The 15379-nt window shown below is 53.3% G+C and overlaps 1 protein-coding gene across 3 annotated transcripts in view; it reads left to right on the top strand.

Annotated features, from left to right (window-relative positions):
- Positions 1–11795, top strand: part of MEOX1 (mesenchyme homeobox 1) — a 28184-nt gene extending 16389 nt beyond the window's left edge. For all 3 annotated transcript variants that reach the window (XM_086687427.1, XM_025917627.2, XM_086687426.1), the window contains 2 exons: positions 8182–8354; positions 9878–11795. In XM_086687427.1, the coding sequence (XP_086543553.1) occupies positions 8182–8354; positions 9878–10000 (296 nt within the window). In that variant the 3' untranslated portion in view covers positions 10001–11795. The remainder of the gene's footprint in view (positions 1–8181; positions 8355–9877) is intronic.
- Positions 11796–15379: the final 3584 nt, after the last annotated feature.

The following is a 15379-nucleotide window of genomic DNA, read 5'->3' as shown; positions in this document are numbered from 1 at the left end:
TTCTCTGGAGGCTTCTTTGCTTGGCTTACAAATGGCCGTCTTTCTGCCATGGTTTCACGTGGTCTTTTCTCTGTGTGTGGGCATCCTTGGTGTCTCTCTCTGTGTCCTAATCTCCTCTACTTACAAAGACACCAGTCGGATTGGATCGGGGTCCACCCTAATGGCTTCATTTTAACTTAATCATCTCTTTGAAGACACTATCTCCAAATACAGTCCCATTTTGAGGTCCTGGGAGTTAGGACTTCAACATATGGGGGAGGAGGGGGCAATTCAGCCCATAAACAGGAGGTATAAGAATAAGGGCAAGGTTCTAGCTGTGGCACCAAGGCTCCAGTTAAGTGAGAGCAGCATCTCAGGGGTGCATGACCTCAGAACTTTCCTAGCCCCGGGTCCTGTTGGCCACTAGAGCTTTTCCACTCAGAGCATTGTTTCTGGCTACAAAAAGATCCTTACATTCTTATCTTACACCTACAAGGAAAGACACTTTTAGGAATGAATCTTTATATTTATTTTAAGGTTTATTTATTTATCTTAAAAGAGCGCGAGTTGAGGAGGGGCAGAGTGAGAGAGAGAGAGAGAGAGAGAGGGAGAGAGAGAATCCCAAGAAGGCTCTGCGCCACGAGCCTGACACAGGGCTTGAACTCACAAAACCGTGAGATCATGACCTGAGCCGAAACCAAGAGTTGGACTCGACCGACTGAACCACCCAGGTGCCCCACGAATGAATCTTTGAAGAAGTGGGCTGTTTGACACAGGAAGAAGGAAATGAGGTGATAATGAAATGAACGGACAACCTCAGTGTCACTTGGGTCGCAGAGTACCATGCCGGGTGATGTCACATCCGTGCCCACCCTCCGTGCTGGGCTGCAGCCTAGTAAAGAGGGTGGGGGGAGGGGCTGGGGGGCTAATGTTAAGTGCACTAACAGGGCAGAGCTGGACGCAGTCCCAGATCCACAGCTTCCCGTCTGTGTGAGCTCCGGCGAGTGCTACACCCCACTGAGTCTCAGCCTTCTCTGAAAAATGAGGATCACGGGTCTACCTCGCAAGGTTGCTGTGGGACAAGATGAGATCGTAGATGTAAAGACACAGCCAGCACTTGGTAACCCTTCAATCCATTGTTTCCAAGCCCACAAATGAGCAACGCTTCTCTTTTCAAAGTCTTCCCTGACCCTGGCTGCATCCCAGGTCACCTGTGCTCAAAACCTGGCAAGGCAGGGACCCGAAGTCAGAGGGAGCCTTTGAAGCCCGCCACCAGCTGGCTCTGCCTTGTCTCTGAGGGCTTGTTGGTCCAGGGTCACTGCAGTGCTGGGCAGGGTGTGGCTTGAGGGGCACGTAACGGCTGCAGCCCCCCTCATTCCAACTCCAACTCCAGACACCCCCCCCACCCCCACCCCCACCCCCAGCGAGGAAGAAGCCTTAGGAGCCAGAGCGGCCAGTGTGGAAGGAGAGACAGGTACTCCACATCCCGCCTGGTGAGAGCTTCTGCCCCCCACAGTCAGGCAGAGATCAGGGCCCACATCTGGACTCGAGGCCTTGGCCATTGTCTGAACTCAGAGGCATCAGCACAAACCCTGTGCCTGAGTCCCCTCGGGCCCCAGGCAGATACGGTCTGGAAGTTCTGCAGAAAGTCAGTATCCACCAAAGCAGCACAATTCTGACCAGCATCTAACACAAAAGGGTCCGAAGAGTTCATGGGCTGTAAGAAGGTCAGCGAGGAACAAACTCAGGCCTGCCCACCGTCCTGCCAGGGCGGGGGCTCAGGGGTCCCGCCCTACTCACCTATTTCTCTGGCTTGAATAAGTCAGGACATCTGGGCCCAGGGGGGTGGGGACGATTCCAGAAGCAAAACAGTTCTTCCTTCCCCTGCCGACCCCCCTGAAGCAGCGCCTGTCCCCCAGTGCCCTTTCTGCCCCCTGAGCTGGGCTTCCCTGGCCTCTGGCCAGGATTCCTCCCCCACCCCCTTCCCAGCCTTTTCTTTTTTTTTTAAATTTTTTTTTTTTCCAACGTTTATTTATTTTTGGGACAGAGAGAGACAGAGCATGAACGGGGGAGGGGCAGAGAGAGAGGGAGACACAGAATCGGAAACAGGCTCCAGGCTCTGAGCCATCAGCCCAGAGCCTGACGCGGGGCTCGAACTCACGGACCGCAAGATCGTGACCTGGCTGAAGTCGGACGCTTAACCGACTGCGCCACCCAGGCGCCCCCTTCCCAGCCTTTTCTATTTCATGGTGTCCCTGTGTTCCTTGAACACAGTGGTGGAGGAACAGTGTGAGCAGTGGGGTCTGGTCCTGAAGCCCACACTTCCTTTGGTGACAGCTGAGGGCGACATCTGGAACTTATAAACACAAACAAAACCCAGAGCTGCCCGTGCCTCCCCCCCGCCCATCTCAGAGGCTTGCTGCTGCTCCCGGCCCTCATTTCCACGGCCCCCCTTCCCCTTCACCTCTGTGCTCCCTTATTCCACGGCCATCTACACTCCATCTCATCGCCTATCGATTCCCCTCTCCCTCACCACCGCATACCCCCACTACCCCACCCCACCTGGGTCCTTCAGCAAGGACTATAGCACCAAGCATTTCCATTCCAGAACAATCTGCTTCTCTCCCAGGAAACATACTTTGAATTCCCCCCACCCACTCCTGGGCTCCTCAAAGAGGCTGCGAACCCTCCCCATGTCTTTTGGGGCACCCATAGGAGAGGGAAAGGGCCCGGACCTGGAGGTGGGTGGAGCTCACGGGGGCCCAGTGAGACAGGCAGGCCAATCCCAGGAAGCCAAAGCCAAGGACGTCCTGGGACACAAAAGTGCAACTCGTCTTAGGCTGGTTCCATCTGGGTCCTGTCTACTTTGATGCACTTTGACTCCTCCCGAAGTTGAAAAGTATCAGAACTAACAAGGACGTCAAAGGCCCGCACTGTGACAGCCCAGGAAGCCACATTTGCCATTTTCAGAGGGTTTGCCAAGGTTTCACCTGCTGACAGCATGCCCCAGGTGTCTCCTCCTTTTCTCCTCCCTGGGGAGTCCCAGGGAATCAGACATGGACGCACAATGGACATGTCCCTGGAGTGAGCACAGCCTCTGTGCTCACCGTCCCCCCTGCACAATGCGACACATTGGCCGTAGCCCCAGACTGGTACCGGGGCAATTCCACCAAGCCTTTCAGTCTCTGGGTCTTCATTTCTTCATCTGTTCAATGGGCTGGTGTGTATCTTACCTGCCCTACGGAATAATTAAGAGGACACGACAGGAAGCAGCCCAAGATGTGGAAGAGCTTCCTGTCGAGGGAATCTGGGTTTGAGGTCTAGCCCTGCCGCTAACTAGCTGTGTCTTAGGCCCTCTCTCACCTACTCTAGGCTCCCCTGTAAATGGAAAGGTGACTGGAGATAGCTCTAAGCCTTTTCCAGTGCTACTGTTCTATGATTCTGCAGTAAATGTGAAAGCCCCAAAGATGTTTATCTCTGGGGAAAAGAGACCCATTGTCAACGGCAAAGTTGTTATTTGAATGCACAGCCTGTGGCTTTCTATCGTCTTGGACAGAAATTTATGGAAAATGGCCATGACAACTGGGGAGTAGGGATACAGGCCTCCAAAAAGGCATGTTCCCCAGCGTCTGTCTGAACTTCCTTGTAGCTCCGATAAAGCTGTCTGCTAACTTTAGGAAGGCCTGCCAAAACTGACAGCTATTTATGAAATAATTTACCTTGGATGGTGGAAAAGCTCACGGTGGAAACCGCAATCACACATACATCCTGTTTGCATTTCTCCGGGCACGACCGTTCCATCGTGGCCCCACTGGCTGGCTGGGAGGGTGGTGCAGGGGCCGGGCAGGGCGGGCCGCTCCTCCTGAGCCACAGAGGCAGGCCGGCGGAGCACCAGCCCATCCCTCTGCAGTCCTGGAAAAGGCACCCCTGCCCTGGAAAGAGAAGCAGGACCAGGACGGCTGGGGTGTGATTCTGATTGATGCTTTAGTTACTGTGCCTGGAATCATTCACTTCCCCTCCTGCCACCCCCCACCCCCACCCCCACTGCAAGGCTGACATAATAGGGGCCAGAGACACAGATCCAAGCAGAGATGCAGAGACATAGTGGAGAAGGGAAAACAGCTAAAAGGCCAGACGTTAAAAAGGCATCGCTTCCACACAGCTCTGGAGATGGGGTACCTTGACAAGTCTCATCTCTAACCTCCACCGTGACTCACGTCTGCAATTTCGTCTCCGGGAGAACCTCTTCTCTTCTCGTGGTTCTTCCAGACGGAGCCTCACGGCACAGCCAGCGCCGTGCTAGGGGTTAACACGCGTTACCCGTGGCATTTTACCCCTGCTGATCGCCCGTGGATGTAGATATGCTTGTTTCGCAAAGGAAGGCAGTTCAGAGAACTTCAGAGAGTTGCCCCAGGTCAGAGAGCTCTTCTTCAGAGCCTGCTAAGGCCCAGATTCTCCAAGGAGAGAATCTGAATCTCCCATTCAGCTCCGGGAGGGGAGCTTTGCACACCAGAGGGAGGTAGAGGTTCCCTGGCACGGCCCTGACCTTTGGGCTGAGGACCTTGGGAAGACCAAGGACGGCCTTGGACCAGAGCAGAGAGCATGACCTCGGATCTGACTGAAGGGAGGAACTAGGGGCCCAGACAAGAATATTTGAAACTGGAGGGGCCTCAAGTTCAAGGCCAGGGGTTCTCAACAGAAGAGAGAGTAGGGAGACAAGAAGGGGATGCCAGGCTGCATACTGGGGAAGGACCCTGACACCAGCTCCTCAGGGGCGCGAAGACCCAGCCCAGCCCCATGCTCCTACGCATGGGGAAACTGAGGCCCAGGGTGGGAAGGAGGCCCCCCAACAAAGGTGTACTCGCCTGGGGTCAAACTATCCTGAGGGCAGTGTGCATGTGAACTGTGCACGGGAGCTGGCAGACCGAACACCCCGAGCCAGAAATGGCTCAGGGTTTGTCCTCATCCTCCTTTTTCGATCTTGATGAAAATGGTGAACACAGCAGAACTTCCACTTCTGCCCCCCGTACTTCAGGCCCTTCTGTCATTTCTAACAGTGATGAAAGGTCTTCTTCCCCATTCACGGAATGGCTCGCTCACTCCCCAGCTCCGGCTTCTCTGCCTCATTACTGTTTCCCAGGCTGAGGCCCAGTGCCTAAATCAGGACAATAAGAGGAGAGGGGAGGTGGGCAGAGAGAGGTCCAAGAACCAGTCCAAAACCAACACAAAGGGGTCCTCTCCCTACCTCCCCTCCTCTCTCTTGGGTCTCCTGGGAGGATTATGTGCAGGACTGGGCAGGGGCGGGGGCAGGGGCTGTTTTCTGGGGATTCCATAGGAACCCGGGTGCACCTGTGCGGGCCCAGAAGAAGGGGAGTGTAGGTGTGGGCCTCCCTCCGGGACACGGCCTCCAGGAGCCCTGGATGTGGAGACAGGCGGAGCTGCGAGTCCAGATCAAGCCGTGCCAGATGGATGATGGAAGACTGAGGCCAGCGTTGACCACCACACCTCTAGTCAAAGGGATCTGGGTCCCAGTCTCGGTTCTGCACTCCCCCCCTCCCCTCCCCCAAACACTGCTGGGCACACTGGGCAAGTGCCTGGGCCTCTCCGAGGCCTCTTCCTCCTCAGTACACTGAGTAGGATTTAGCAAATGTTTAGCGAATACTGCGCCAGGTACAGGAGCATGTGGGAAAAAGCAGTTCCTGGCGGGGAGAAAGAGAACCCTGTTAATCAAATTTTCACAAATTTCACACGACAGTGCTAAAGGGGACAATAATACTCCTGGGGGTGTTTTGTGGAACGGATTAAATGCATCTGAGGACACAGAAGCCTTCAAGAAACCACAGCCCCTCAGATGGCATCTCGGGGAGCCGAAGAATTGGAAGAATACTTTTTTCTTTGTCATGCACTTTAAAGTCTCCAAAGCAGTTTCCACACACAGGAGCTGGTCCAGGCTTTCCAATAACACTGGGAGGTAGGTGCTTTATTTCTGGAGGAGGCAACTGAAGCCCAGAGAGGTTAAGTGACTTCCTCAAAGGCCCCAGCAAGGAGACCAAGGACTCAACCTTGGCGCGTGAGTCAGCGGCTGGTTTTACACTCACTCATTGTGACAGGGAAGAGCTGGGAACCACTGTGAGCTGTGGGTCAGGCGGGGATGGGAAAAGGCCGGCCAGGATGTGCTCCGGAAAGGCTGTCCCCCCCCCCCCCCGCGGCCGGAGGCTGCCAAGGCCTTCCTTCGGACTGCCTGGGATACCCGGCCCCCGGGGCTGCGCGTCCTTCCCCACCACCACCACCCCCCCCCCCCCCCCCCCGCCCACGTTCCCGCTTCCGGAGGGGTCTGGGCCAGCCTTCTCCAGAGCCCACGGGACAGTCAGTACAACGGCTTCCTGCCCCCTGAGCGCGTCCCGCGGGCGACCAAGCTCCAGGGAGATCCTGGTGGGGGCGGGGGTGGGGGTGGGGAGTGGTGCGCTCCTCCGTCTTCTCCGTTCCCGCAGGGGCGCCCGGATCACTTTCACGGTGCGCCCCCCACCGCGTCGGGAGCTGCCACCCCGGCCCCTCTCCCTGGCTCCTGGGCGGCGGGACCGGGACGCGGGGGTGGAGGGACTGGAACCCGAAACACGGACTGATGGAAAGCAAGAGAAGGCCTGCGGGGACCGACATCCAAGGCCGAAGTTCCAGAATGGAACGGGGTTGACGAGGGGTCTCCACCTCCCCACCTGTTCGCAATGTAGCTGCTTGGTGGGGAGTGTGCACGGCTTCCCTGCCCTCCCCCACCCTGTCTAAAAGCCCTCCCCCCCGACACCCGCCGGACACACACACACACACACACACACACAGGGATGCGGTCGTGGACCAGGCAGGAGGTGGGGGCGCAGTTTTCAGTAACGCACCTGACTCTGAGCCTAGGCCTCCTGGTCTGTGAAAGGACAATGAAACGAAAAGACTTCTAAATTTTAGAGCCCTGCAGGCAAAGTGGGTCCTGTAGCCATTCGCGGGACAGTGGCACGCGTGGGTACCTGTGCCAGTGTCTGGGTCTCCTTCCGGCCCCACCACCAAAGTGAAGGCAGACGCACCTCTCACCTTGCTCAGGAGAGAACATATAGTCCCTGTCGTTTGTACGCACTCTACAGTTTGTAAATCCTCCCTACAAGGATTTTACTTCAACAGTATGTGAGTCAAACTGCCTGAGTTTGAGTTCAGCCTCTGCCGCTGCCCGGCTGGATGAACTGGATGAACTTGCACAGCTTGCTCACCTTCTCTGTGCTTAGTTTTCTGGTCCATACGTTGGGGCTAATACAAGAACGCACCTGGCTGAATTATTGTGAGGATTAAGTGGCTGACACGTGTAAGGGGCTTGCTCCCGCCACCACTGTTGGCAGTTACGATTGAGGCCCTGCTGTGTCTAACTCAGAGCCCAGAACTTTCCAGACCTGGCCCCTCCCGGTATCAAAGGGGGAAAGAAGCTTAAGGCAGCACACTTCTCAATTTACATGTGCGCACAACTCCCCTGGGGATCTTGCTAAAATGTGATTCTGATTCAGCAGGTCGTGGGTAGGGCCTGAGATCCTGCAAGTCTGACCAACTTCCTGGCCCTGCTGCAGCTGCCATGGCATCCTACGAGAAGTGAGGTCTTAGAGCAGTGGTTTGTAAACTTGACCTTAAGTCAGATTCACCTTGAAGTCTTGGTAGGGGCCGCTGGGACCTCCCCCCCCCCCCCCCCCCGACTTTCCGATTCAGTAGGTCTGGGAAGAGACCTGAAGATAATGCATTTCCGATCGTTCTCAGGCGATGGTAAGGCCGCTGAGGGCAGAGGGCCTTTATTTTAGAACCTCTTGCCCCACAAGCTTCTGGCCACTACTAAAGTCAAGCGGTTGGGGGTGGGGAGGATGGGCTGGATAGTAGAAATCATTAAACAGGGTGCCTGGGTGGCTCAGTTGGTTAAGTGTCTGACTTTGGCTCAGGTCATGATCTCATGCTTGGTGGGTTTGAGAGCCTGGAGCCTGCTTCGGATTCTGTGTCTCCCTGTCTCTCTGCCCCTCTCCTGCTCACGCTCTTTCTCCATCTCTCAAAGATAAATGTTAAAATTTTTTTTTTAAAAATAAGTAAGAAAGACAAGGTAAGGATGTCCTGACTCTTAAAGGATAGAAGGGAACAGAGGAGACCTCAGCGGCTCACATCTTCCTCTTTGGGATGCTTTCTCCCCAGACAACCCAGAGAGCCGAGGGAAGCCTGATGGCAGCAGCAAGGCTCGAAAGGAGAGGACAGCCTTCACCAAGGAGCAGCTTCGGGAGCTTGAGGCCGAGTTTGCTCACCATAACTACCTGACCCGGCTCCGGAGATACGAGATCGCTGTGAACCTGGACCTCTCGGAGCGGCAGGTGCAGCCCAGGGGCCCCTCCTCCTCCGGCCGTCCCTTCTTTCCTCTGCTCTCTCACCCCCCCCCTACATCCCCCCACGTCCCCCCACACCTCTCTTTTTTCTCCTCTCTGCCCAGTGCAGTGGTTCTCAACTGTGGCTCTACTGAGAATTACCCGCAGAGATCTGAATAACATTGATGTCTGGGCTTCACCCCTAGAGATTGTTTTCATTGGTCTGGGACATCGGAGTTTTTCAAAGGTCTTCTAGATGGTTCTCACAGGCAGTCAGGGCTGGAACCTCTTATCTGGTTATTCCCAAAGTGTGCATTGAAATCGTCTAGGCCCTTGCTTAAAATGCAGACTCTAAGGGGTGCCTGGCTGGCTCAGCCCAAAGAGCATGTGACTCTTGATCTTGGGGTCATGAGTTCAAGCCCCATGTTGGGTGCAGAGATTACTTTAAAAATCAAATTAACAACTCAAGGGTCACCTGGGTGGCTCTGTCGGTTAAGCGGTTAAGCGTCTGACTCTTGGTTTCGGCTCAGGTCACGATCTCATGGTTTGTGAGATTAAGCCCCACACCAAGCCCTGCATTGAGCCATGTGTCGGGCTCTGCACTGAAAGCGTGGAGTCTGCTTGGGATTCTCTCTCTCTCCCTCTCTCTATGCCTCTCCCCCAACCGCTCTCTCTCTCTCTCTCAAAATAAATAAACATTAAACAAAATTTAAAAAGTCAAAAAAAAAAAAAGGCAGATTTTATAACGCTGGAGAGCCATTTTGCAGTAATAATAAAGTGGGGCCAGGAATCTGCATTTCTAATAAGTTCTTTAGCTGGTTCCTGGGCACACCCTAAAAAAAACTTCCTAGGCCTTTCATTCCGGGCTTTCCCTCAGAGCATTCCAGCCACACCCGTACTCTTAACATGGCGTAAAGTCTTATAATAATATTTGATAGCAACTTTCAGTTGATGAAGGGCTCTGCTGGAGTGCTAGGTTTAGAAAACTAAGATCAGGTCCTGTCTCTACCACTTTCTAGCCCTGTGACCTCTGGGATGTGTCTCCTAACCTCTCCAGGTCTCCATCTGTAAAACAGGGTCGTGACCACACCCTGCAGGCAGTGCTGAAACTCAGATGAGGGAGTAAGCAGCCCGGAGCTATCTAAACTGACTAGTGCTTCGTAAATGTCCCTGGGGAGGAGGGTGGTAATCCTCTGCTCCCAGACCCTTGGGTAACAGAAGCCGGAAGGAGGCGTGTTGCCACAGGAGGGGCGGGGCATGTGAAAGGGGGTGGGGCCAATGCCCAGTGCCTTTTAGACCCTGTCCCCAGACTGTCAGGCTTTCTTTGTCAAGAGACACAAGACAGGCCTCTGGACAGATTGATGTGTCCTCCCTGTCGTGTCAGTTCCTGGTGCCTCTGGAGGAGTGGGGCAGGGCAAGCAGAGGTTCAAGTTGGGGGTCCCTGGAACTACGACCTGCTGGCTCGAGCATCCATACGGGGAGGTAGTGGCACCTGCCTTGAAGTGACCAGGTTCCTTTGCTTCCTCCGCCAGGTCAAAGTGTGGTTCCAGAACCGAAGGATGAAGTGGAAACGTGTGAAAGGGGGTCAGCCTATCTCCCCCAGTGGGCAGGACCCAGAGGATGGGGACTCTGCCGCCTCTCCAAGCTCAGAGTGAGAGTCTCCGTGGAGGAACAAAAGACTGAGGACTGAGCCCCCTCCCCAACTACCCTCACCCCAACCCCACCTTCACCTTCTCCCACCCACCGCAGGGCCACCTCTCCACGTCTTGCAGTGACTCTTAAACCTGAAGCTGTCCAGCATTCCTGGAAGCCTTGAAGTTTCCCAGAAAGTTCTATCCAGTTTTGCTCTGCCCCAAGCCCTTGGCTTCCCACATTTCTTGCGGAATCCTACAGCAGCCTGACTGGACTGAACCCGAGCGAATCTGGGGAACAGCTCTGGGCACACCGTCGCTCAGGGTGTCTCGGCTGCTGCCCACACCTCCTGTCCCACCTTCCTCCTACACCAGCCAGACCTCCTCTCCAGGTCTGGACACCACCTGATCTGCTGGGAAAGGAGCCCTGGGACCAACTAGTGACCTGTGAAAGCAAATGTTCCAAAAGAAAGGAAACGACTAGGACACACGCACCCCCTGGACCACCCTTCCTTTCCGGGTTCCATATCTGAGGATATGGGGGCCTTCAGTTGCCCCCAAACCCCAGGGAGAGTCAGTGTGAGGAGGGTTGAGGACAGAAACTCAGTCCTCGTCTCCCAAATCTGTTGTCTGAGTGGCCAAGTTTATGACTGTCAGAAAACTGTCAGAAAAACAGGCTGGTGTAAGCGGTCCCCGCACCAGCCCGTTCGCGCTGACTTGACTGGGTGGCTGAGAACGGACCCAGGACAACACTTCTTCAGAGTCCATTCAGGGATGCGGCTGGGACTGCTGAGCAGCTAGCTACTCCTTTTCAATCCACAGTTTTTGGATTGAAAACCTACCCAGACGCTCACATTATTGACTCGAGGGCTGGAAAGTGTCCCCTGTGTTCTGAGGATGAAGAGATCACTCTAGGGCCAGTGAGTGAGGACCTAGAAATGTGGATCCTTGGAGCGGAAGTATCCTGTGCCTTCAAAGGATGCTGTCTGCAAACAGGGACAGAAAAACAATCCCTCTTTCTCCATGGGATACATCGGAGCCCTTCTGATGTGTTCCACAATTGCTGTCATTATGGGAGGAGCTGCTAAGTTTATGTACGTGGACCGCCCAGATCTTCTGGGGTGACCCTCCGGGGACTGATGGCCAAACAGCCTGGGGCGACTGGAGCCTTCGAGAGAGACCTCGGCCTGCCTCGTACGCTGCCTCCCAACACCAGCTGGTGTCGCAGAGGGAGGTCAGCAAGAGTTTGGAGCTCTTGTGTGTAGATTTAATCACTCACATGTAAAAAGAACCCCACCTCCCCATCCCGCAAGGACAGACGCTGGGGAAAATGATTGCCAAATGAGATGGCTGGTTAGAGCATGTGTAATTTTTTTCTAAAGCATATTTCATATATTTTCTTAAGATGACATCAAGTTAACTGTGCAAGGTTAATTCACTTAGTAAGAAAACTCTTGGAGAAATAAAATCAATAAAAAAACAACGTTCCCGGGCCTTTTTCCTTGCAGAGCCACGCTCTCTCTGGGTGCAACCTTGTGATGCCCATGTGAGGCTCACCCAGACAATGTCTAGAAACAAAGAAAAAGGGGAAGAAAGAAAGCACTGAGAATCAAGGTGCCCCCCCTTTAGGGTCTTCAAAATGTGGGGGTGCAAGTGTGATCGTTGTAGCAAAGAATGTTCTTCCATATGCAACCACATCGTCTCCATGTCCCCTTGTAAAATTTTAGCTGTCCGTGTCCCTAACCTATGGCTTATAAAATCATTGAAGTTCTGTAAACAAAAGATGGGTTCTTTTGTTAATAAAGGAATCTTGACCATACACTAAGCCCCCCTAACTTTTTTTAACATTTACTTATTTATTTTGAGAGAGAGAGGGAGAGCGTGAGTGGGCGAGAGACAGAGAGAGAGGAGGGAGAGAATCCCAAGCAGGCTCTGCACTGTCAGCGCATGCACCGAGAGATCACGACCTGAGCCGAGATCAAGTGTAGAACACTTAACCAACTGAGCCGCCCGGGTGCCCCAAGCACCCCTGACTTTTAAATTCAGAGTCTGGAAGTTTTTGTTTTCCGGGGTAAAACGATGCACACCAATAGTAATACAAATGCCACAAGAAGCAATGGCCGTCATCCTCTGTCTTTTTTAATTAAAAAAAGATTCGTTTCACCGAGATGTCAACAATGCACAACGTAAGACTGGCTACAGAGAGGGGAGGGAGGGCGCCAAGAGAGGAGACCAGGCCAGGATTCAGTCTTGAGTCAGTCTGGGCCCAACGTGGGCATTGACCAGAAATGACATCATCAGGAGCTGGCAGAGGAAAGCAGACCAAAATCAAGATGCCAAAGAAAAGGTTCAGGCTCAAAGACAAGCAAAACAGACATCCTCGGGCACTCCAGCGCCTCCCCCCCCCCCCCCCCGCCCCAACTCTACTCCAGGGGCTTCAGAGGATATCAGCCTGTCCTGTTTTTCCTGGTCTCTCCAGGATGTGCCTTCTCTGTCTCCCATGCAGACCCCTTTCTCAGTTCTTTTGCCCCCACTGCTGGTTCCCGAGCTTTGCTCCTTCTGCCCACTGCCTTCCCCACTCTTCACGCTCTGCCCAGATGGTCCCATCGGCCTACATTTTTTTTTTTTTACCAAGGTAAAATATGGGCAACATAAAACTTTAACCATTTTTAAGCATACGGTCCTGTGCATTAAGTACCGTCCCGTTGTACAATCATTGTCACTATCCCTCTCCAGAACTTTTTCATCTGCCCAAACTGAAACTCTGTGCCCACTAGAAAAGAGCTCCCCTTCCCTCCTCCTTTCCATCCACCTACATTTTTTTTTTAATTTTTTTTTTCAACGTTTATTTATTTTTGGGACAGAGAGAGACAGAGCATGAACGGGGGAGGGGCAGAGAGAGAGGGAGACACAGAATCGGAAACAGGCTCCAGGCTCTGAGCCATCAGCCCAGAGCCCGACGCGGGGCTCAAACTCACGGACCGCGAGATCGTGACCTGGCTGAAGTCGGACGCTTAACCGACTGCGCCACCCAGGCGCCCCTCCATCCACCTACATTTACACAGCGTTTACTCTGTGCTCCGTTGGGCACTGTTCTGAGTGCTTTATGTAACAATCCTAAGAGATAGTACCAGTGCTCCCGTTCTACTGATGAGGTAACAAAAGCAGGGAAACGTTGAGTAAACCGCCAAGGTTTATAGCTGTTGGTGGTTGCGGAAGAGCGTATGATGGGCCCCATTATTTTCTCCCTTCTCCACTAGGGGAATACGGCTCTCTGATCATGGCCGCATGCTGTACCTCCCATGGGAAGAGTGTATTTCCCCACTTCATTGACCTCAGGCTTTCCGTGTGGCTGACTTTGGCCAATAGAATGTGAGCAGAGGGGCTGGGTGCCCGGGCTAAGCAGAAGTTTTAGAGTCGCTGTGCGTCTCTGCCATTGCTTTTTTCCCTCCGCACAAGGCTGGGTTGAGGGTTCCACCGCGAGCCTGGGTTCCGGAATGAGAAAGATGCGGAACAAAGCCAAAGTCGACCCACAACTTTCATATGCGTCAGCGAGGATTTACAAGTTTATTGTAAGCCATTAAGACGTGGGGATCATTTGTCACTGCTGCACCACCTTGTGAAAACTGACCACCAGTGATGAAGCTGGGATCTGAATCCAGGCATTCTGGGACCGGGCCAACACGCCTCTACTGGGATCTGGGAGCTTACGTTTTCATATTCTACTCCCTATTGCTTATACCACCTGGGTGACTACAGGTTTCTCCAACTCAAAATATTTAAGGGAAAATCTCCATTTCCCTGATTTCTGTACTCAGTATTCTGTATTCTAAATCCTCTATTTTAGTTAGTGACACCACAACCTACCCATTCACTCACGCTAGAGACCTGGGACACCTTGTTAATACCGCCTTGCTTTGAGGAGCCCGTCAATGACCAGTTCTTGCTCATTTCACTTCCTGTGTAGGTAGGTACTCCTCATTCCCACGGTGCCTTCTTCCCACCACCCCTGCCTTTGTCCAGGCTGTCAACAATGTGAATGAAAGCCTCCAGGAGCTCTCCCTCCTTCTGATCTGAGACTCCTCAAAGTCCATCCCCTAAAACAATCACACACACGCACACACACGCACACACACACACACACACACAATCTAACTTTGTCACCCGGATTTTAAACCCACCAATGACGCACCATCACCTACAAAATAAAGTTCAAAACCCTTCACAGGCCTTCAAGGTTCCCATGCTCTGGCCCCTGCCTCCCTTTACCACCTCATCCTACCACCCCTGCCACAACACCAAACCTCTCACCCTTCTGCATGCACACACTAGCTCTGCGTGTGATTTCCCTCCTACCTGCCTTTGCCCATTCCCTTCCCAAGGACTTAGGCATCCAGGAGCCCTTAAAGAGGCAATTGGAAAGGAACACAGAGCAAGTGTTAATGTGGAAACATGGCCCAGCTAATTTTCCACGTCAGGCAGCAACATTAACGAATTTCTAAAATCAGTAGGAAAAAAGGTCTCTTTCAATGCGAGAATTTAAATTTCCGCCATCGACACGGTTAAGAAGGCTGTTGAGGAGAGTCTTACGGAGGAACTAAAGGTGGATGCACACATCAATCAAGGGTTTGCTGATTTCTTTGGAACGCTCCCTGCTCTCCTCCCACGGTTCAGCATTGGCATTTGAATGACCAGCGAACAGTAGCTGGGACCGGCTGCTCCTCAAGTGAGTAAAAATCCTCTGCTTTGTCTTGGGTGCAAAGCTGTGCAAGAGAAGCAAGGCCACCCACCGGCGACTCCCTGATGTGAACCAGTGACTGTGACAGAGATGGCAGCTTGGTAGGAATCCTAACGGCCAAGAATTCCCATACAGTAACTTTTCAGTAATGGGTTTCTTCAACCTTGAGCGAGCATCGAGGACGGATGAGCTGGTGTGTGGCTGCCCTTCAGAGAGAGGCAGAGAGAAAGCGGGAAGGGGAGCAAGTAGGGGATCCATTTCCAAGTGAAAGGAGCCTCGGCTGGGCTCAGGGCCTCAGATATCTGCCCTGGGATGGACGCATGCATGGCTCTTCCGTTCAACAAAAAGAATGGGGGTCAGGCAGGGATCCACTCTTTCCTGTCTGTACCCCTAAAGCACTATACTTCCAGCAACCAGAAGAGCTCACAGTGGGTGGCTTCCTTTCCTTCCATTGAATGGACATATTTTCCATCGAAAGCTGTATATTCTCAGCCAGGCAGTGGCACCTGGGCCAGCTAATCCCTTACAATTACCAACGCAGCAGTTGCCAATTGTGACCTCTCTTGGCCACCGCAGCACGGGGCTGTCACTATGTTCCTTCTCTCACTGCGTGTACCCTCCCATTCCCTTTGCTGTAAACCCTGAATAGACCCCTTCAAAGATAT

The sequence above is a fragment of the Puma concolor genome, chromosome E1, assembly GCF_028749965.1.
Source record: "Puma concolor isolate L17-30 chromosome E1, mPumCon1.1.hap2, whole genome shotgun sequence".
Classification (NCBI taxonomy): domain Eukaryota; kingdom Metazoa; phylum Chordata; class Mammalia; order Carnivora; family Felidae; genus Puma; species Puma concolor.
Note: the sequence above shows the minus strand (reverse complement) of the source record. Positions and strands in the feature narration are given on the sequence as shown.